General features: G+C 42.8%; 1 protein-coding gene across 1 annotated transcript in view; it reads left to right on the top strand.

Annotated features, from left to right (window-relative positions):
* The window catches only part of ARHGAP18 (Rho GTPase activating protein 18), a 95,462-nt gene extending 84,431 nt beyond the window's left edge, over positions 1–11,031 (top strand). The window contains exons 14-15 of the mRNA XM_006118580.4: positions 1,329–1,390; positions 8,500–11,031. Of these exons, the coding sequence (XP_006118642.1) occupies positions 1,329–1,390; positions 8,500–8,591 (154 nt within the window). The 3' untranslated portion in view covers positions 8,592–11,031. The remainder of the gene's footprint in view (positions 1–1,328; positions 1,391–8,499) is intronic.
* The last annotated feature ends 10,143 nt before the right edge of the window (positions 11,032–21,174 follow it).

Here is a 21,174-nt window from a genome sequence, read left to right as displayed (position 1 = left end):
GTACAAATCCCTTTTTGTTTTACTAACATTTCAGAATGAGTATTTCCTATCACACACACAAAAAAAAAGTTTTAAAGTTGGTTGAGAAACAGCAGATATAGTTAACAATTAAGGTGTTTTCAGTGATCACTTGAGCTGAGTTTAGCCTGTTAAAATAAACATTTGATAAGCTAATGATTTTGATTGTTCCAAGAAGCACTTCTAATGTTCCTTAAAGCCTAAATACTTACATATTGAGGCCTTCAGGAATATGGCAAAGTGCAGTATGCTGGTAGAGAATTAATTGCTGTTTTGTCAGCTGGGTTAGGAATGGCATCCATGGAACACAGTAAGTTTTTATATCTTCCTGTGGAGCATTTAGCAGGGAACTCTTAAGAAAAGAAGTCTGAGAGAGAAAAAATGGGGAAAAGAGAAGATAAAACCTTCAAGGAAAAAAACTACCATTAATTCATATATAAAAATACGTAGACCTATGAGGGAGACACACACACAGATGTAAATCTGTTTTTATATTTGGGCCTAATCCAAATCATGCTGAACTCATTGGAAACTTAAATGGACTTTAACATCATTAACTTAAGTGGACTTTGGACCCCATTGTATGTGTGTGAATGGGAGGGAGGTAATGCAAAATAACTTTTCAGCGTCTACATCATTTATATGGTTATTAATGATGGTGCAGTAGCATTCCATTCTGGTTAAGTTTAAGAATTTATTCCCATCTACATTCTTTTTTTAAGGGGCTTGTGATTTTGTCAAAAAATTCCTTTCTGCTGCATGTTGTAGCATCTCATCACAATCAGATGAGAATTTTATTGGTCTCCCCAACAGTTTTGGGGAAAAATTATGGTTTGCCCCCGCCCTCCTTTTAGTTCCAGAAAAATAAAAAGGAACATAAAAGCATGATTATGCCTTTCCTTACACTCTTGTGCCACTGTATCAGAGATATGAAATGTATGATGGGAAAATCATTTTTGCAGTAACAGTTAAAAAAACAAACAAAAAACCAAAACAAAATAAAAAACAGAGCAGACACAAACTGTCAGTAAAAAGATTATTCTTTTCTAAAGGTCTCAATTAATTCAAGTCTGATTTATTTTACTTCTTCGTATTTTACTAGGCTGGATTACTTGTGTTTTCATTATCATACTGGTGTGATAGTCCTTTTCCTTTCTGTATGTTAAGAGATAGGTAAAATAGAAATGTAAGGATAATTTCATTGCATTGTCAGTTTCTGTAACTACCATAGCATTTCCCAAGCATATTTAAGTGGTTTGATTGCAAGCGATTTGGTGGGATAGCTAATCATTTTTTTTTGTTCCTAACAGTGGAGTTGCCCAAGCTCTCAAGAAAGAAGAGGTATTTTTATATGAAATTGGAGGAAATATTGGTAAGGATAATTTCTCAACAGATTCCCTTGCTGAAATGAGATTGGTTGGGCCTAACTTTGCGCTCAGTTACATCCACAGACACACATTAACTTCACTGTGGGTGCATGTAAGTGTGAAGAGGCAAAAGTTTGGCTCTTTAAAATTAATCAATCAATTAAAAGTTTTGAATTAATTATGGGCTTGATACCTTTATTCCAGGGGTTCATTAGTAGTTCCCAGGCCCTAACGGTTGCATGTTCACCCAGAGCCACCTGGCACAGCTTAAAAAGTGAGCAGTCCTGGAAGGAGAAGAAGTAGGGACCAGCGTAGTCACATCCAGAAGGTTCACTGATTCGGCCTAGGCACTCTCTGCTTGCTTAGGTTCCATGGATCGTTGTCTAGGCTCCCACGTGCAAGAATGCCTGGGGAAAGCACTTCTGTGCCCCCACGTTGCATGGGCAAGCATGCACATTGTGTCACAGTCCTCCTTTGCAGATGCATTAGTCCAAAAGTAGAAAGTAAGAGGTAGGTCCAAAGTATGGAATAGTCTATATTATGGGTCTCTGCTAAGCTGGCATTCCTAGTAGTATTGATTGATGATTATTTGCATTTTTAAAGTGTCCATCACCATTATATTAATGTTTTGCCCTACAAGTTTATATACCAGACATGCCCCTGACAGAAACTCTCTGTCCTTCATAACTTTCTCCTTGAAGGGTCCAATTCACAGTAACCCCCACATATGCCACATATTTTAGCATTACAAACATGAGGAAGTGAGGTCCTTAACATACCCAAAAGCTAGCCTGTGTCCGAGCCTCAGCAGAAGCAGATTCCATTCTGCCTCAGCACCTCCAAATTGTGCCCTGGTAGAAGAGTCCCTACCAGTTTCCAAGCCAGTGTGAGGCAAGAGTGGCAGTCACTTAAATAATATGCGAACATCACTCGGGGCTTTGTAGGTGAGGGCCAGAACCTGGAATTGGACTCAGAGCAGCACAGGAAACCTGTGCAAGATTGGTGTGTCCTGTTCAGAAGTTAGGCTGCTGAATACTATACATATACAATAACCGGGCAAATTACTAGGTGTACCTTTTAATAGTAGTCCAGTTTGAAAGTTAATAAAAGCATGGTTCTCATCTGGAAGGAAAGCTTAATTCCAATTCCTGCCCAGTCATAGGCCTTGTCTAAGCTTACGCTAGATCAACGCTCTGGAGATCGATATCCCAGGGTTCGATTTAGCAGGTCTAGTAACGACTTTCTCCAGAAGTGTAGAGCTGGCGATAGAGGAGGAAATGTGGTTTTGAATACTGTTGCTGTCTGGGTGTTTAGCAACAGAGAAAAGTTCAAAAGATTTGAGAGTAGAAGAGGTGAGATGATGGTGACAAGCTTTTGCATTTCTCTGAAGTGCTGTTCCCTGCCAACTGGCAACACTTCTGTTTGGCCTGGGATGAGTCTGAACCAGTTGCTTTTTATCCAGTAGTTTACTCCAGTAAAGCATCATGGAAACCTTAGCAAGAAGGAAGCGCGGAGCCGGTGTCATCAGCATGTAGTTGACACCTTAGTCCAGGGATGGGCAATAATTTTTGGTGGGGGGGGGCAACTCCAAGATTTTGCAAAGTGGTCAAGGGCTTCACTTTTCTGTAGAGGAGATACAGGGTTTAGGATGGAGGTTAAGTGTAGAAGGGTGCACACGGTAAGGGAGTGGGGTGCAGGAGATGGTGGGAGGTCTGAGAGGGAGTTTAGGTGAATAAAGGGGTTGGACCTGGGTCAGGGATTTGGGGTGTAGGGTCAGGGAGGGAGTAAGGGTGCAAGAGAGAATTCTGGCCTGGGGAAGGGATGCAAAGTCTGGGAGTGAGTTGTGACCTGGGAGAAGGGAAACAGACGGACTGCAGAGGATTTGGGTGGTGACCTGAGGCAGGGGAATGGGGTTCAGCGTCTGGGAGGGTGTTTGGGTGCAGGAGAGGATTCTGGCTTGGTATAGGAGGGGGTACAGAAGTGGTGTGGGAGGGAGTTGTGAGCTGGGGCACAGAGGGTTTAGATGGTGACCCGGGGAGGGAGTTGGGGTGCAGGAGGGGCAGGGGTGCAGAGGCAGGCTCTGGCTGGGAGGCACTTACCTAAGTGTTTCTTAGCTAGCACACCCAAGACATGCTGGACTCCCTGCCTACTCCAGCCCCAGATCTCTTAAAACTGCAAGCTGCTCCCTCCACGTGGCTCTCACTTCTGGGAGGGGGAAGAGGCATGTGCTGCCCCCATGCCCCAGGCCAATCTCTCAGCCCTGTTGGCTGGAAACGGAGAGATTGGCTGAGTTCAGTTCCTATTGGCTGGTTGTTTCTAGCCAATAGGAGTTGAGGATTGGGCTATGGGTGGAGAGATCACACAAAGACCCTGCCTGCAGAGCTAAGAGCCGCACAGACTACACTTTAAACTGCGTCAGCTGCATGTCTGAGGGTCCCGTCAGGGTGGTCCGCGGGCTGGATCTGATGGCTTGGCGGGTTGGATCCAGCCCCCGGGCCATATTTTGCCCAGCCCTGCCTTAGCCCATATCCCATTGTCACAGCTTCTCCTAGTTCTCTCTCTGTCTATATAAAAAAGTTTTTGGTGCTTGGTGACAGAATGACATCATCATGCTCTCACACTCTCTGGCCATTAAAGTGAAAGCGGCCAGAGAGCGGGGGGGGTTGGCAGGGTGCAACATGCTAATTTATTTTTAAAAATGAGAAATATTTAAGTATATGGAACAATAAAAGTGTTCTGTCTTCAGGCTCACTGTTAGGGCTTCCCTTACAATTCCTGTCAGGGAAAGACTCCCTGGCCTTCCTGTGGTGCAAGTTTCCCAATCCTTACTCTTTCCAGCTTATTAAAACAAGAGAGTGGCTTAGTATAACTAATACCAGAACTACATTTTGAATGCAGTGCTAGAATTTTTCTTTAATGAATGGAAAAGTGTTTCTTTCTAAAGTCTGTATGGAGAATAACTCTAATCAGACATTTTTAAAAGGCTAAGCAACTTAAATCATTTACGAGCTAGAAAACCTTAATTAAATTTGCTTTGTTTTTTTCTATTAACGGTGGCCTACGCTTACCAAAATGTATAACTTTAAGCAAAAATGTAATACTTTTGTACTCTCTACAGATTCTAACCTGTTTTTTCTCTACTATGTTACTGATTTAAAAACAGTTAAACAGTTTTTATAAAAACCAAAATAATTACAATATCAGCTCTTATTATAAGGACAAGTTACAGTGTGGTATAGCTATGTTTCAGTTTTTCTAATACAACATTGTAAGAGCAACTAGTCACAAAAGTTTTTATTCTGTGCTCATTATTCTGCATACCTAAATGTCTGATAAAAATAGTATTAATTTATATCAAATGTCTGCACATGTTCTCCATGTGTGCCTGCACAGATTCTCTATATCTGTCAGGTTCATGAGGCTGTTTTTTTAAGAGAGAAGCATTTGTTTATTTTACAGCAATATTAATATTAATATTATAGAAAAAGAGCTTGTGATCAACTTCAGTGGAACTGAGACTTGTATGGTACTACATGTCAAGTACATTGTGGTAGCATATAATGTATGTACATAAATAATCTACTATATATTTGAGAGAGTCTGTCTGTCTGTCTGTTTATTCAAGAACTCCTCCTAAATGGTCAGAGCGAGGACCACCAAATTTGGTAGGCAGCTTTCTTTTATCATAAATTAAAACAAAGCCAAGGGTTGGTTGTGCAACAACCAACCATGGGACATGCCTGGAATTCGATTGTTTCTCATAAAATGGAAAGGGAGGGCTCTGCTGTATAATGACCTCATGGTGGCAGCAGGGGATATGGGATGGAAAGCAAGGACAGTTATACTATATAATGGCCACAGGGTGGCAGCAAGGGGCCAAAGATGGGGACCAACACAGCTATTAACCCATTGGGGTATGAGGGAGCAGGAGTGGAGAAAAGGAGAGGTATCTACTATATATTTGAAAGAGACTGTCTCTTTGTGTTTCTGTCTGTTTGTCCCCCAGCCATGGGGATAAGCACCCCTCCCCTTACTGTGCCCTCTACATCTGTATTAGCCATGGACAGGTGTGTCTCACCTGGCCCCAACCTCCTGTGGTGAAAGAGGGCTGGGGTAGTCCTCTCTCCCTTGAATATTGAACCCCTCATCCCTAGGGCAATGATTTAAATGAAGAAAAACAAAAATTAACTGAGTTAAGGACCAGAGCAACGCCAGGTACACCTTCTAGTCTACTATATATTTGTTTATTTGTTTGTTCAAGAACTCCACCTAAAAACAGTAAGAGCTAGGACCACCAAATTTGGTAGACAGCTTTTATCATCATAACTTAAAGCAAGGTCAGGGTTTGGTTGTGACAGGAAAATGGGATGTGCCTGGAATGGGACTGCATCTCATAAAACCATATAGAAAAGAGAGACTTACTAGGCAGGTGAAAAAGGCTGGTGGAGGTGCACTCCCATCTGGGATTGCTCCAGCCCTGAGCCACCCACCCCCTAGGCATGCTTTAAGGAGGGTAAGGGGGTGAAGCGCCCCCATCAGATTCATACAGAGACATTGCTGGCTGTTCCCATTCATCAGGGAATGAGGGGAAAGTATCCAGTTTCCTGCATTCTTCACTTCGGCTGGGGAGTGCACGGGGCAGATGAGCTGTGCACTTTACTCTTGCTCCCAAGCAACACTGGATAAATGTGCTAGTTATAGAATATAATGTGAGTACACATATTTTGTAATACTGGGAAGCTCTGTGGTAGTCAAGCTGTGTGTGTGTCTGTGTGTGTCTGTGTGAGAGAGAGAGAGAGAGAATTTTTACTTTTAATTTATAACTGGTTCCTTAATGTGTAATGTAGAAACTGGTTTATTGATTAGTCCTTCTGTTTGAAATGTAGTTATTCTATGTGCCCGCTAAAGCGAAGATGTGGCAAGTTGGAAATTTACTGAACATTTGATATGGTATATGGTGGAATGTTGGAAACCTCCTGAGTAATCCTCCCCTTTTCTAATAAGTCTTTGTGATAATTGGATTTTATCACTCCCTGTGCTTTCTACTTCTAATTACTGTATCAGTTACTGTGGGGCTGGTGAAGAGAAGCTTCCTGACTTTAAGCTGATGGGCAGACAGACTGACTCTTTTCATTTGTTGTGTCTTGGCTCTTCTGCTCTTGGCTGTCATTTTCTTCACGACATAGCAATCTCATGCAGAGATTGCACAAAAAGTGGCACAAACTAACTGCTCACTATGAAATGCAGTAATATGACCAATAATATTTAATTATTAATCGTTGCTGCTGAGTCTTTTCTCCTTCATCTGTATTCTATGCAGGGCTGGTAGTATCAGCAGGTTGCCTGGCACTATTTATTATAAGATCCTATTTTCAGTTGCTTATACATTTGCAAAATTTTAAAAGTTTGGTCTGAAATGTTCCATGCTGTGTGTCTGCCTCAGGCTGATTATTTTGGGGGCAGGGATGGAGGCAGAGAGAGGGAGGTGAAATTTCATCCTAAACTGATAGGCCATTTCTGAGAACAAGGTTAGAGAAAAATAACCTTTTCTTTGAGAAGCTCTTGGTCCTCCATGTTTGAAGCAGGGATTTGAAGTTTGGCAGGAGGCCAGCCTTTGTGTCAGTTATGAAGTCATGAAATTAACCACTGTATCTTGTGCACAGGAAGCTGAATTAAAATTGCTCAAGGAATCTTAAATTTGCCATTTCTGAACTTATGAATGCTTGACTTTGTAGCCTTAATAATGTTCTTTCAGCAGAGTTTGTGTGTGTAATACATGGGTATATATATTACAGTAATGTTATGTGGGGTCAGTTTTCTCATTGAAAATAATAGAAAAGGTGGGGGTTGGTTTCAAGAGGTGGTGTCTGTTGGGACCGGGACATAAGGTTGGGGGAGAAAGGTGACTGGGTTACAGCAGGGAGGGGAGGTGTTTTGCTCTGGGGAAGGGAAGGGGAGGAGAGGGAAGGGGGATTGAGGTGGGAATATGCCCCTGTGACGGGTCTGCTGGGACCCACACTGCATCAGGAGAGGGGGGGGGGTCACCGGGGAATGGCGCAGCGAGCGGAAAGCCCCGTGCAGCCGCCGGCGATGGGCTGGCTGGGGAAACCCAGCTGCCAGCCTGCAAGCGGGGGCGGAGGAGAGGGGGCAAAGCGTCCAGTGAGGAGGAGTCGCGGGGAACGGTGCGGCGAGTGGCGAACCCTCCATCACTTTGCAGGGAGGCGGGGGAAGCCCTGCGCAGCTGCCAGCAATGGGCCAGCTGGGGAAATCGTGTTATTCTGGGATGGTCGTGTAATTCAAAAAACGTTCCCTAAGAAAAAAATCACGCTATCGTGAAAATGTGTTAAGTGGGCACATGTTAAATGAGGAATTACTGTATGCGATTACTTGAAGAGCTAGGGAACATAGAAGACTACCGCCCAAACAAGAAGGCATATTCATGGTTCTTCCTTTATTAATATTGACTTGCTGCCTTTCTAATCATTGTGATACTCTTATGTTCATTTATGCTTAAATTATTATTTTCGTAACAACTAGTAGACGTTAGGTTAGGCAAAATATCAGCAGAAGTTAAACAATGCACTGCTTTTCTCTCCATGACTTCACCTATCACAACACAGCTGTGCACACTGGATACACAGGAACTGTTAACAACAAGATCAAGACTCATAAGAGCTGGGAGTAGAAAGGGGCACAACTTTCTTGATCAGAAGTGCCACCTCTTAATCTCCCCTCCAAAGAAATTGAAAATGACCATAAATATAACAACCTTCAGGTCTAAATGTAAAACCCAGCCTTTAGACTTATCCTTAGTAATCTCAAACCCTTTAGCTGTTGTAAATCAGTATAGACAATGAATACCTCAGTTTACATCAGCTGAATGATCTGAGCTAATTATGGGTATGATAATTTTAAAACTCCCACTAAATACAAATTCCCATGAGTCAGGGGAGAAAAATAAGAGCATACATTTTTGTGTCACTTTTCTTTTGTTAGATACCAAAGCGATGGACACAGTATAAAATCTAAATAGCTTGGAATAGTTCAATGAACACTGAAAACAAATTTCTTTTTGTTAGGTGTACATCTCTAATCACACATCTCTTTTTATCAGGAGAACGCTGCCTTGACAATGATACCTACATGAAGGATCTATACCAGCTTAACCCGAATGCTGAGTGGGTTATAAAGTTCAAGAATAATTAAACTCATAACAAATTACAAAAGAAAAAAGATCTGTGAACGGGACTTCATAATACTGTGGACTGGATAAAAGAACAGGACGTGGTTTTATCATTTGCACGCATTGTACTATGAAAGGAGTATTGTCAAGCTGATTGAAACACCTACAAGTGGTCTCCACTAACCTGGCAACATTTACCACAGTCACAGCTCAGCAATATCTGAGATACTAGCTTTCCCTGCCACACATACTTAGACTAAGGACTCATTGCGTGATAACTGAAGCTAAATGTTCACTGTTCAGTGACAACCATTATATCTTGCAAATAGTCCCATATGGCAGGACTTATGTTCATATCTTTAATCTTTTTGCACTAGAGAGATCTATATTTTCTTTTTATATGTGTTTTTATAGCACCAAGTATGGTGGGGAACCCAGTCTGGACTGGGCTTCTGAGTGCTACAGTAATAAAAATATTAAATAGGAATATTTAATTCCAGAGATATAGTTTCCTCCGTCACTGTGAGATTCAAAGGGGACAAACCATAATGTACTATATCTTGTCTCTGCCTTAGTAAGTGTGTCCCCATTTTTCCTTTTAGGGTACATTTTGATGAAAGTTGGGGGAGGTGATTTTTTTTTTTTATGAAAACATCTATTTCTCCCCAGCGCTCCTTCTAGGCAAACTAAGTTGCACACCCTTTAATATTATTGGTCTGGTGGTTGAATTTTTAAATGGGAGCACATACCAAGGTGAGTCCATTTGAAAGAATGCAGTCCTTAGTAATGCTGGAATGTTAGCATGTAACAGCATCAAGTTATTTTACTAGTGCCATACTGGGACACTGCATAAACTGTGGATTTTCTTAGATCATCTCACAGAGTTCAAAACAGTTTACAAACTGCCAAAGGCTGCCAATAACTTATGAATTCAGAACACAAACATTCACAATAAATAAAACAACTGTGGCAAGTAACTGGAGTCTGAAATTCAGATTTAGCAAACTATGAAAAAAAATCCCAATGCACTTCTGAGAGCATGTCTTCACTGCTGAGATAACCCAGGCTCTTACTTCTTGCCACTAAACCAACTCCTGACCATACACATAACCCTCTTATCCAACTGAATTGGTGCTTTATAAGGCTATGTCTACGCACAGCAGTATTGTTTTGGAATAACTGACTTTATTCTGAAATAACAAAGATCACGTCTACTCTACAGGCCTTTATTTCAAAATAATGGTGAGCTCGGGGACTTCTTACTCCGACTCCTGGTAGCCCTCATTTTACGAGAAGTAAGGGAAGTCGAAGGGAGAGTGTTCTTCCTTCGACTTCCTGCTGTGTAGACAGCACCAAAAGCCGAATTAAGCTATTTTAACTTAATCTACACAATTGATGTAGCTCAAGTTATGTAGCTTAATTCGACATTAGCCCTGCTGTGTAGACATATCTACTATCTGGCCTTTTCTGGTTAAAGCCCAAGTTCTGCAATGAGGACCTACGCTTTGCAGTGTAGCTATTCACCTGAGCTAGCTCAATGCCAGTGCCACTTGGTTGGTCTAACTCTGTAATGAAAATGTATCTTCTCAACCATATTTTCCCCTTAGACACACTTACATTGATTTCACTGAACTCAAAGGGAGTCTTGCACACATGTCCAAGGGAAGAATCAGGCCTTTTGGACCTGATTCAAAATAAGTGACATCAAAGGGAATCGTTTGAATGAGCTTTGGATCAGGCTCCTACACCATTATTCACATATGAACTTATATTTACACTGTTGGAACTGTTTGTCACCGCAGCGACGGATCTGCAATAGAATATAGCTGTAAAGGTTATGGAATGTGTTCTTGATAGAAAGAGCTTTGTGAACATCTGCTGATTAGTTATTTCTTTTAGATAAGACACACAATGTACGAACAATTTGTGTTTGTCTTTTTTGGTATTTTTCTGTTTTTGTTTTTAAACAAAACAGCAGAAAATATTGCAGTGGGGCAGGAAGAATTGTTCCCAGGGATTCTATAACAAGTTATCTTGTGAATAGAAAAAAGATACTCTATTGTAAATACAAGGAAGGGAGTAAAAAACAAGAAAACAAACAAAAAATCCCCCATAAAAATGCTTGCATAAATATTTATGAGCCTAGAAGTTAATAAATATAAGGCAATTTAGATGTGTAATATAACAAATGTGTGTGTTCATAATACTTTATCTGTAGCTCTTTAAAAAGCTGATTACATGTTACTAGAACTCTAGATGTTATTTTAATCAGGAACAAAGTGCTGATGAGAAGACCAGCTGTAAAATTTCACCCTGGAGGCTATGATAATTTAAAGAACTTAGTTCCTGTTTTAGTGCCATTACTTTTTTATTTAAAAATAATTTTTAGAATTAATTTTTAAATTCATATTTTAATTATTATGCCTGTTGTACATGAAATATACACAAACGCAATGCTGAGAAGTTGTTGATGAACTTTTTTGTTTTAAATGCCTCACTTCATAATCTGTACAGGTAGTCTATACCTTTATATGTAAAAGAGATATTTCAGAAGAAAACTGGTTTACTTGGTATTTTTTTCTTATGAAAACAGTTAGTGTTTTACTATATTCCATATTTCCTTAGGTGTTACTTTTATACATCCTGTAACAACCCACACAGCCTTGGAGGTTTGAATGCCCAGTTGGCCAATAGCCACAGCAGGGTCCTCAGTTTAAACAGGAAGATTATTTATTTATCAGGGTGCTCTATTTTAGTACTACACTGCAGTTTTGGGTGGGCTTTGACACAACAATCTACAATATATATTTACAGCAAATATGTAATGAAGCAGGGGCCTCCAGCATTTGCTGTAAATGCTATTCAAGAATATGTAACTGTAAAATATCGTCAGTACATAAGTGAAGATCAAAGAGCATGGAGGTGAGCTGATAAAATTATTTTGTCATGAAAAGACAGTATGGGCATGACTGGTCATCCAAAATAATTTGACAGTTGCCCTTCACATGACTGAATCTGCTGATGTAGTGCTGTGCATCATCCAAATCAGTGGTTTCAACCTTTTTTAAACCATGGACCGGCGCACCCATTCACAAACTTTTGGCAGACAGGTAACATTTTATCTGAATATTTTCATATTAATTACGCAAATAATGAATATTCAAATATGCAAATAAAATGTTACTGGTCCACCAAAAGTTGTGAATGGATTTGCCGGTCTGCAATATAAAAAGCCCCAGCCCCCAGAGCTCCCAAGTGCCAGCCCTAACCCCTAGAGCCCTCCCCCCCATAACCTCCCAGGCCCAACCACTGATCCCAGAGTGCCCTGCACCCAATCCCCCCCCAGTGCCAGCCTCACACCCTCAGAGCCTCCCAGTGCCAGACCCCATCCCAAATGCCTCAGTGCCAACATCGGCCCCTTAGAGCCCTCTGACCAGCCTCCCCCAGTGCTAGACTCCTTTTCCAGAGCCCCACTGCACCGAACCCCCCCAGTGCCAGCCCCCAGTCTCCAGTATTAGCTCCATCCCCAGAGCTCCCCAATGCCAGCCCTGCCTCCAGAGACTCCTCAAGACTAGACCCTCCCCCAGAGTCCCCCAGTACCAGCTCTCCACCCTGGATGCCCCAGTGCCCCCCCCCGTGCCAGCCCCCACCTTTTAGAGCCCCCACCACCCAGAGCCCACCAGCACTAGCCCCTGGAGCCTCCAGTGTCTGTCTGCCCTCCCCCCCCCCCCAGCCATGCCCTGTTTCCTAGCTGCCAGCTGAGTGTTGCTGCCCAGATCATGGCTACTCTATGGTTGCTATTCCAAGCTCCGTGTGTTCTGCCCCTGCCCAGTGCTGACTGACAGAGGTAGAGCAGAAAATGCCTCTCGCAACAGCCACGACAGGAGAAGAGGTGCTGGGCGGTGTACCCGAGCCTCACTCCCCAGAGCCACCATGGCCCAGCAGCCAGGAGTCTGCAGATCAGCAGCTGGGAACCGCTGATCCAGATAATAGGTTACTTCATCTAACCCTACCATAAAATAGGTGATATGAATGAAACTGAAAATAATGCAACCATCTCCCACAATAATTTCTCTATCAAAGCCTCACAATGAGGGAGCTAGAGAACTGACCTACTTTTTTTGAAAATTTACCATACCAGAAGTTATGTCGTTCACACTGTTGGCAATTGTAGCATTTATTAGCTGTACACTCAATGGCTGCATCTAGACTGGCATGATTTTGCACAAATACTTTTAACAGAAAAGTTTTTCAATTAAAAGTATTTGTGCAAAATAGCGTCTATACAGGCATGGATGCTTTTGCGCAAAAACCATCTTTTGCGCAAAAGCATCCGTGCCAGTGTAGATGCTCTCTTGCGCAAGAAAGCTCCGATGGCCATTTTAGCCTTTGGGCTTTCTTGCGCAAGAAATTAACTTGGCTGTCTACACTGGCCCTCTTGGGTAAGAATACTTGCACAAGTGGGCTTATCCCTGAGCAGGAGCATCGGAGTATTTGCGCAAGAACCACTGATTTTGTACATTACAAAGTCAGTGTTCTTGCACAAATACTTGTGGGCACTATAGACAGGCGGCAAGATTTTGCGCAAAAGCGTCTGCTTTTGCGCAAAATTTTGCCAGTCTAGACACAGCCAATGGTTAACAAAGAGGAAGAGGATGTTTGTTTCATGTTAGAGATGGGTCCAAACTGGAACCCCAAGTCTAAACACCTCCACAGGGCAGAGTTTTGAAATACAGATCTGAATTTTGTAGGTTGAGCTCATCTCTGCTTTACATCCACTGATGACAGAGAAACCTCATTTAGCTCCTTCGACCAAAGCCCATTCTGGTTCTTTCTAATCCAAACCCACTCCTACATGTTTTAGACAACTGGTAAGAGATTTGGATATATTTTCCTTAACATTCACATCATTCATGCAGAGCCAGTTGAATTGGCATCACAAGTAGAATATAGACTGAAACCTGGTGGAATTCATCAAGGCCTTATACTTTGAGGCCCTGTCTTCACTTACCTGCACTGTCGATCTACTTCAGTTTCGCAAATAGCATATAGCATAGCTGAAGTTGATGTACTTACCACAACATCTCGTGTGGGGTAAGGTCGGTGGGGGATGCTCTCCCATCAGTGCCGGCCACTCTTCTTGCCTGAGTGGAGTGGGTGGGAGTGAGCTCAGAGATCAATTTATCACATTTACAGTAGATGCTTGTGGACCAGTTGCTGCCGTGTTGGTCCCCAGCATAGTGGCAACAAGGCCTGAGTATCATCTCTGCCCCAAAGTTGAATTCCAGCAGCCTGTTGTTCTAATACTTTTGAATTGTTTTATCCAGGTTCTTACTTGCCTCCCATAGATACATTAAAAGTGTGGCTCAAAGAATCATCTCTTTAAAACTCCAGCAACCTCAGGCCAGCTCAGCATATTAAAATTGCAGGTTTCAGCAGGGGAGAGCTGGGTTCTGCTGCTATTGAGAGAGAAGAGATGCCTGAGGGTGGGAAGAAGCTGTTGTTCTGCTGCAGTGGAGGAGCTGCTTGCTTTGGAGGAGACACCTCCTGCTTCCAAGCAAACCTAAGACCTTAGTTAAGATACCAGTTAGTCAGGATGAATTTAAAAAACCTGAGTGTCTCTCAGCTAAACCACTGCTAATACCAATGGCTGTAGCCCTCTCTGTGTGGAGCAGTATCTGCCAAATGACTAGCTAACTGGTAGCAGGAAGAAGCCAGGAGCCTTATTTCTCCAAGCTCCCTCTAACTACTTTCACCCTCTTGAAACATCAGCCAGGATAGTCCAGCTCCCCTGACCCACCCTCTAAACACACATACACACACCAGCCAGGGGAGACCTCTCTGACAGTCCCAGGAGAAGCACCTCAAAACTTCCATCACCACTGAGCATCCCCCCAGGAACAGAGGTTTCAGGATTACGCATCTTGCGCAACAATCACTGATATGAAGAACAGATGGCAGATGAGTTTCCATGAGGATGCTGGGAAACATGGGAGGTGGTGTTTGCCTGTGGAAAGGGCAGAGGTGGAAAGTAAGTAGAAATACTCTCTCCTCAGACCCTATGCTACCAGCACTCCTAGCTACCTTCACTACACCACCGACTTCCTGAAGAAACTACAAAACATCAGTAATCTACCTGAGAATACCATCCTGGCCACCATGGACGTAGAAGCCCTTTACTCCAACATTCCACAGGAAGATGGATTATAGGCACCATCCCTGATGACAGCATTGCACACATGATTACAAAACTCTGTGACTTTGTCTTCACCCACAACTACTTCCGATTTAGAGACAATTTGTATCTTTAAGTCAGCAGCACAGCCAGGGGCACCCGCATGGCCTCACAATATGTCAACGTCTTTATGGCTAACCTTGAACAAAGTTTCCTCATCTCTCACCCCCTAAAACTCTACTTACACTACATCGATTACATCATCATATGGACCCACAGGAAAGAGACCCTTGACGAATTTCACAAGGATTTCAACAACTTCCACCCCACCATCAACCTCAGCCTAGATCAGTCCACACGAGAAATCCACTTCCTTGACATTACAGTACAATTAAATGATGGACATATTTCTACCACCCTATACGGGAAACCTACCAACCGCTACGCTTCCCTTCATGCTTCTAGCTTCCATCCCTGACTCATTTCTCAATCTATACAGCCAAGCCCTAAGATACAACTGGATTTGCTCAAATCCCACAGACAGACAAAAACACCTACAGGATCTATATAGAGCAGTCTTAAAACTGAAATACGCATCTGGAGAAGTGAGAAAACAGACTGACAGAGCCAAAAAAGTACCCCAAGATGAACTACTTCAAGACAGGCCCCAAAGTGAAAACAACAGAATTCCACTTGTCATCACCTAGGGTATGTCTAGACTACATGGCTCCGTCGACGGAGCCATGTAGATGAGTTTACTAGACATAGGAAAATGTCAATTTAAATAATCGCCGCTTCATTTACATCAAAATGGCCGCCGCACTGTGCCGATCAGTTGTTTGGCAGCACAGCGCAGTAGTCTGGACGCATCGTGGTTGACAAAGGAAGCCTTTGTTGACCGCTCCGGTAAACCTCATTTCATGAGGCATAACAGAGCCGTCGATAAGGGCTTCCCTTGTCTACTGCAGCATGTCCAGACTACCGCGCTGTGCCACCAAACCGTAAAATGACCCCTCACTCTCAGAGGCCTTCAGGGAAAGGCCAATTCTCACTTGCAGACAACCCCCTCAACTGAAACAAATTATTTCCAGTAACCATGCAATGCATCTCCATCATAAGCATCCAGGAACCCACTTCTGCAATCAGAAGGAGCCCCGGTGCCAACTTTGCCCACATATCTACACAAGCGATTTCATCACTGGACCCAACCACATCAGCCACCAAATCAGAGGCTCATTTAAGTGTACATTCACTATTGTGATGTATGCCATCAAATGCCAGCAATGCCCATGTTGCAGTGTATATTGGCCAAACTGGACCGTCTCCATGGGAAAGAATTAGTGGACACAAATCAGATATCCAAAAAGGCAATACACAAAAAACTATTGGAGAAAACTTTAATTTTCCTGAACATTCATTAATGGATCTCCAAGTCGCTGTTTTGTTTCAGACCAATTCCACAAGCCAAATACACAGAGGGTTGAAACTTAACTTCATTCACAAGTTGAATTCTCATGCAAATGGTATGAATGTGATATCAGATGGGGTTCGCACATTATCAACCAACCAAACAATGAAAGTGCTAATGGTTCTTAATGTCTGTGTAGAATCTGGTGTTGGTCATCTTCCTTTCCAAGTGCAAATTAATGGTTCTTATCAGCCTCTTGTTACTATTTAGACTTTAAGGTGATACTAGACTATTTGTTGATTTTTAAGTCTTTCCTGTTACAGGCTAACTCAGCTATCCTCTGAAGCTTATCTACTCACTCTCTCTTTTTTCTTCCTCCCCTCCATTTTTTTCCCTTCACCTCCCCTCCCTCCTTCCCTTATTTATTCTTGGATCTGGACTTCCAACACTCCAATCATCTGAAGAAGTGGGTTGTATCCACGAAAGCTCATGATACCATCTACATGTTTTGTTAGTCTTTAAGGTGCTACTAGACTATTTGTTGTTTTTTAAGTTTTTCCTGTTACAGACTAACTCGGCTACCCCTCTGAAGCTTTAGAAATACTTCATTACACTACTCAAGTACATTTTTTTGGTATTTGTACTTTACTCAAGTCATTTATTTTTGTGATACTTCAACTTTTACTCAAGTAGTTTTTTTAGAAAATATTGTACTTTTTACTCCACTACCATTTCTGGGAGCACTTACTTACTCATCTCTTTCATCACCCCACTGACAGTTGCACAAGCCAGCATTCTGATTTGCTAAAGCATAGCCACATGTGCATTGGTGCCTTTTATGGGAGCGGGGTAAGTACCAAGTTTGAACCCCTGGATTTCATATGTGAATTCTTCCTAAAGCTGCATGTCCTAGCTCCAAAGGCAGCTTTAACTTCAATAGAGTTTGAGTCCTTGCAGCTTTGCCTTTGGGGCAGGGAGTTTGTTAAAAAAAAGGGGGGGGGGGCAGGGTGATTAAGAATGACAAAAGACTGGTCATTCAAATAATTAAGGGATCAGTTAGATCATCATGAAAACATTGCCAGGTACTTAAAAGCTAGGGGGAGAGAGGGAGAGGAGTAGCAATGAGTTTTGTGCTGCTGGGATTTGCTTTTGGACCAGTACTGTTAAACTTTTAAATGTTATTGAAAAGAATAGTGAGATGGCAAAATCTGCATATAATTATTTCAAGTAATTTTATAGTAAGTCCAAAGCTGACTGCAAAGAGTTACAAAAGGAACTCATAAAACTAGGTAATTGGGCAACACAATAGCAGATGGAATTCAGTGTTGATAAGTGCAAAATATTGAACATGGAAAAATATAATCCCAACTATGTACACACAAATTATGGGATCTAAAATAGCTGTTACCATTCAAGAAAGAGATCTTGGAATCATTGTGGATAGTTCCCTGAAAACACCTGCTCAATGTGAAGTGGCAGTCTAAAAACTAAAAAACTAACAGAACATTGGAAATGTTAGGAAAGGACTAGATAAACAGAAAATACATTGCAGGTGGAAGTGTGTTGGGCCTGATGCACACCTCCCTGCTTGTAGGAAAGGACTGCAGCAGATCTTTGCTTCAATGACATCCTCTTGCACAAATGAAACTGCTCAGCAGACACCATGGATCCGTTGCGGTCCTTTCCTACAATCAGCAAGAGGCCAACACACCTCTGCCTGCCTCAGCTGCCAGTGTGAGACTCTTCAGTGTTGCTGGACTCATATTTTGTTCTAGGAGACCAAGGCTTGACTCTGATCATTTTGAAAATGAACTGCTTCTAAGGCTGAACAAACATTTTTGTAATTAATCATTGCAATGTTAAAATGCTAAAAATGCACACTTGTGAAGGTGGACAAAATAAATACATTGACTCCTGTATTTAATCTGGTCATTCTTTAGCTTTATAAATGAAGACTGTGACTACATTTAAATACCAGATTTGAAATATAAATGTATAGTATGTGTGTATATAGTATATAGTACACACGTGTGTATATATATATATATATATATATATATATATATATATATATATATATATATATATATATATATATATATACACACACACACACACACACATACATACACATACTTATAAGTGTGTGTGTATACATATATATAGGAAAGGGCTCGACAATTAATGTAATCTACTCGCCCGTGGCGAGTCTGAGCATGCGCAGCGTGCTGAACCGCGCGGTTGGTGAGCGGGGCTCGCTGAGGTTTGGCGAGCCCTGTATATATGCATACATATACATGCACATTATATGTGTGTGTGTGTATAAAAATGTGTGTGAAAAATAATGGTGCTCTATCATAACTTGGGTGGTTAACCATAGATGTCCATAGGAGGGCTACTTTTTACTTCTGGATACTTAAGTTGTGATACTTTTGTACTTTTACTCAAGTAGTTTTCCAGAAGGATACTTTGACTTTTACTTAATTACATTTTTTTCAAAGTAGCTATACATTTACTCAAGTAACTTTTTGGGGTACCTTTTCCACCACTGGGAAGGGTAATGAGCTAGCATCTGTGGAAAGCTCGATATATTTGGGCGAGATGGGACAGGAGTGACAGGAATACTATGCAACTGATACAAGGAAGTGTACCTTACCCAGTGAATAGCACATGTATTGGCTTCTCAGCTGCAAATTTTAGGAAGCCTCTTGCTAAAAGTTTACCAACAAATACATGGTTTTAAGATGACCACGGAACAAAGTTGCTTCCAGCCAATCAAAAATTAAAATGCAGTGAAAAATAGCTGGATGAAATGAAAGATATGCTAACTGACTATATCTTCTTTGTGCCAAGCCTCATAGGTAAGCACTGGACCTCGATCACACCTCAGTTTTTGCAATGAAGCAATTATTTACAAGAATAAAATTTCTATGCTCTAAATCACCAGTAATATGTATAATAAATATTTATATAGCCTAGTGCTTAAATGATGCAAAGCTCTGTGCAAATTTGTACCCATAGCAGCCCTCATCTAAAGCAGCTAAATTGGTATCAGCCCCATTTTACAGCTGGGAAAAGATTACAGTGACTTGCCCTAAGGCCAAAAGGGAGGTAACCAATCAGAGTCTTTAGAAAGCAAGTCAATAGCGCTCTCCAGCAATTGCTGTAGAAAGCCAGTAGAATTTAATACACTATTGTCAACCCAAAGAGTTCAAACCTCATGAGTCAGATCCCCTCACCCCCCCAAAGCATGAGATTTTGTTAAAGACTATAGTGTGATTTTTTTTGGCCTGTCTTCATTTTTGAACTGTTGCCCATCTGTTGCGTGTTGTGTGTGAGAGCAGCAATGAGTGTTGCCAGCTCTGCCAAATTTATTGAGTAAGGGTGTGAACAGGTTCGTCACCGAGAGTCAACTACAAACTAGTCTATCACGGAGAGTCAGCCATAAGTAGCCACCACCACGGCCGATGGCCCTTTTATTGCGCACGCTCGTGCTTCCACCCGAGCCGGATCCGGCGATCAGCAGAGTAGGGGGGTTCGGGCCCGCCCCCTCTCCGAACCCCGGCCCAGGGCCCTAAAGGCAGGGACCCACGGTCCCTCCCTAGCGGATGGGGGAATGCCCCAAAACGCACCCGCTCACGGGCTCCACGACCCCGCCCTGGGCCGCTTCCTACTCCACCAGGCCTCCTGGCCCGTCCCTCCTGTGATCTCCCGTCTCACCTCTCCCTCCTTCTTCCTTCCTCCTGCTCCGTTCGCCTCCTCCCTCTGCACCGTGCCGACCCCGGGTTTAAATTCCCCGCTGGCTCCGCTCCCCCTCTCCGTCACTTCCCCGGCGACACTCTCCAGCCACCCTTCCCCCGTGACCTCATCAGCCCGCGCCTCGCCGGCCCCTCCCTCCTGGGCCCTGCCGGTCAGCGCCCTCTGCCTCCCGACGCTCCCCGCGCCGACTGCCGGCGCGTTCATGCAGCCCGATGTGGCGGGCCTGACCGTGCTCACGACCCCCCGGTGTGTCCGCCCGGCGTCTCCCAGCGCGCTCTGAGTGCGGGGCGGGAGTGCCCCGTCACAAAGGGGATTCCAGCCCACGCTGCAGGAGCTCTTGCTGGCTGCCTGATGGTGCAGAACTTCCAGCTGCTCGCCACACTTCAGAATTCCAGCTGCTTGCCAAACTTAATTCTGTGTCCTTCCAATCCCGCATCTGCCCCCTATCCCAATGTTTAATTATGAGCCTCACAGCCCCCCTGCCCCAAGCAGCTCTGTCCTTCCAAGCCTCACTTCTGCTCTCTGTGCAGCTCCTGAGGTTTTTTTATTACCACTGTCCAAAGCTGGGGTTAGCTGCTGAAGCATTCGCATCTCCCCGTTCTGGGGCTTGAGGCAGGAGGCATCTCCAAATACTCGCCACATCCCTTTAGATATTCTCACCTTCTTATCAACTGTTGGAAGTGGGCCACATCCACACTCATTGAATTGGCCTCCTTAGCACTGATCTTCCACAAAATATACGTGCAAAACTTAAAAAAAAAAAAAAAAAAAAAATATCCTGCAGCACCTTGGAGACTAACAAAACATATAGATGGGATCATGAGCTTTCATGGGCACAACCCAAGATGAATATATACGTGGAAATCCCTGCCCCACTGAAGCTTCCACTTCATGCATCTGACGAAGCGAGCTGCAAACCATGAACTTTTATGCCCAAATAAATGTGTTAGTCTTTAAGGTGCCACAGGACTCCTTGTTTGTATTATAACATGCATTCCTTTATTTCCCTGTCTGAATGATTTCATGTTTCTATAAAATCCCTTTAAACAACCCTAGGCAATAAACTAATGAGTTTTTTTTAACTTGAGTGTGACATTCTATAAATGCACCTTCTGCTTTCTTCTTTTCTATAGCCTTGCATTTTCTCTTCTTTCACCCCAAAAGGTGGCAGTATTGCTCAGGTATTTTCTTCTGTGTCTCAGTACATCAGACGTCAGGAATGGGAAAAGTTTGAAATTCTTCTATTCACAGTATAAAATCTTGG

This window comes from Pelodiscus sinensis, chromosome 3 (genome assembly GCF_049634645.1).
Source record: "Pelodiscus sinensis isolate JC-2024 chromosome 3, ASM4963464v1, whole genome shotgun sequence".
NCBI classification, from domain to species: domain Eukaryota; kingdom Metazoa; phylum Chordata; order Testudines; family Trionychidae; genus Pelodiscus; species Pelodiscus sinensis.
The sequence above is the reverse complement of the archived record's forward strand: the minus strand, read 5'-3'. Positions and strand labels throughout refer to the sequence as shown.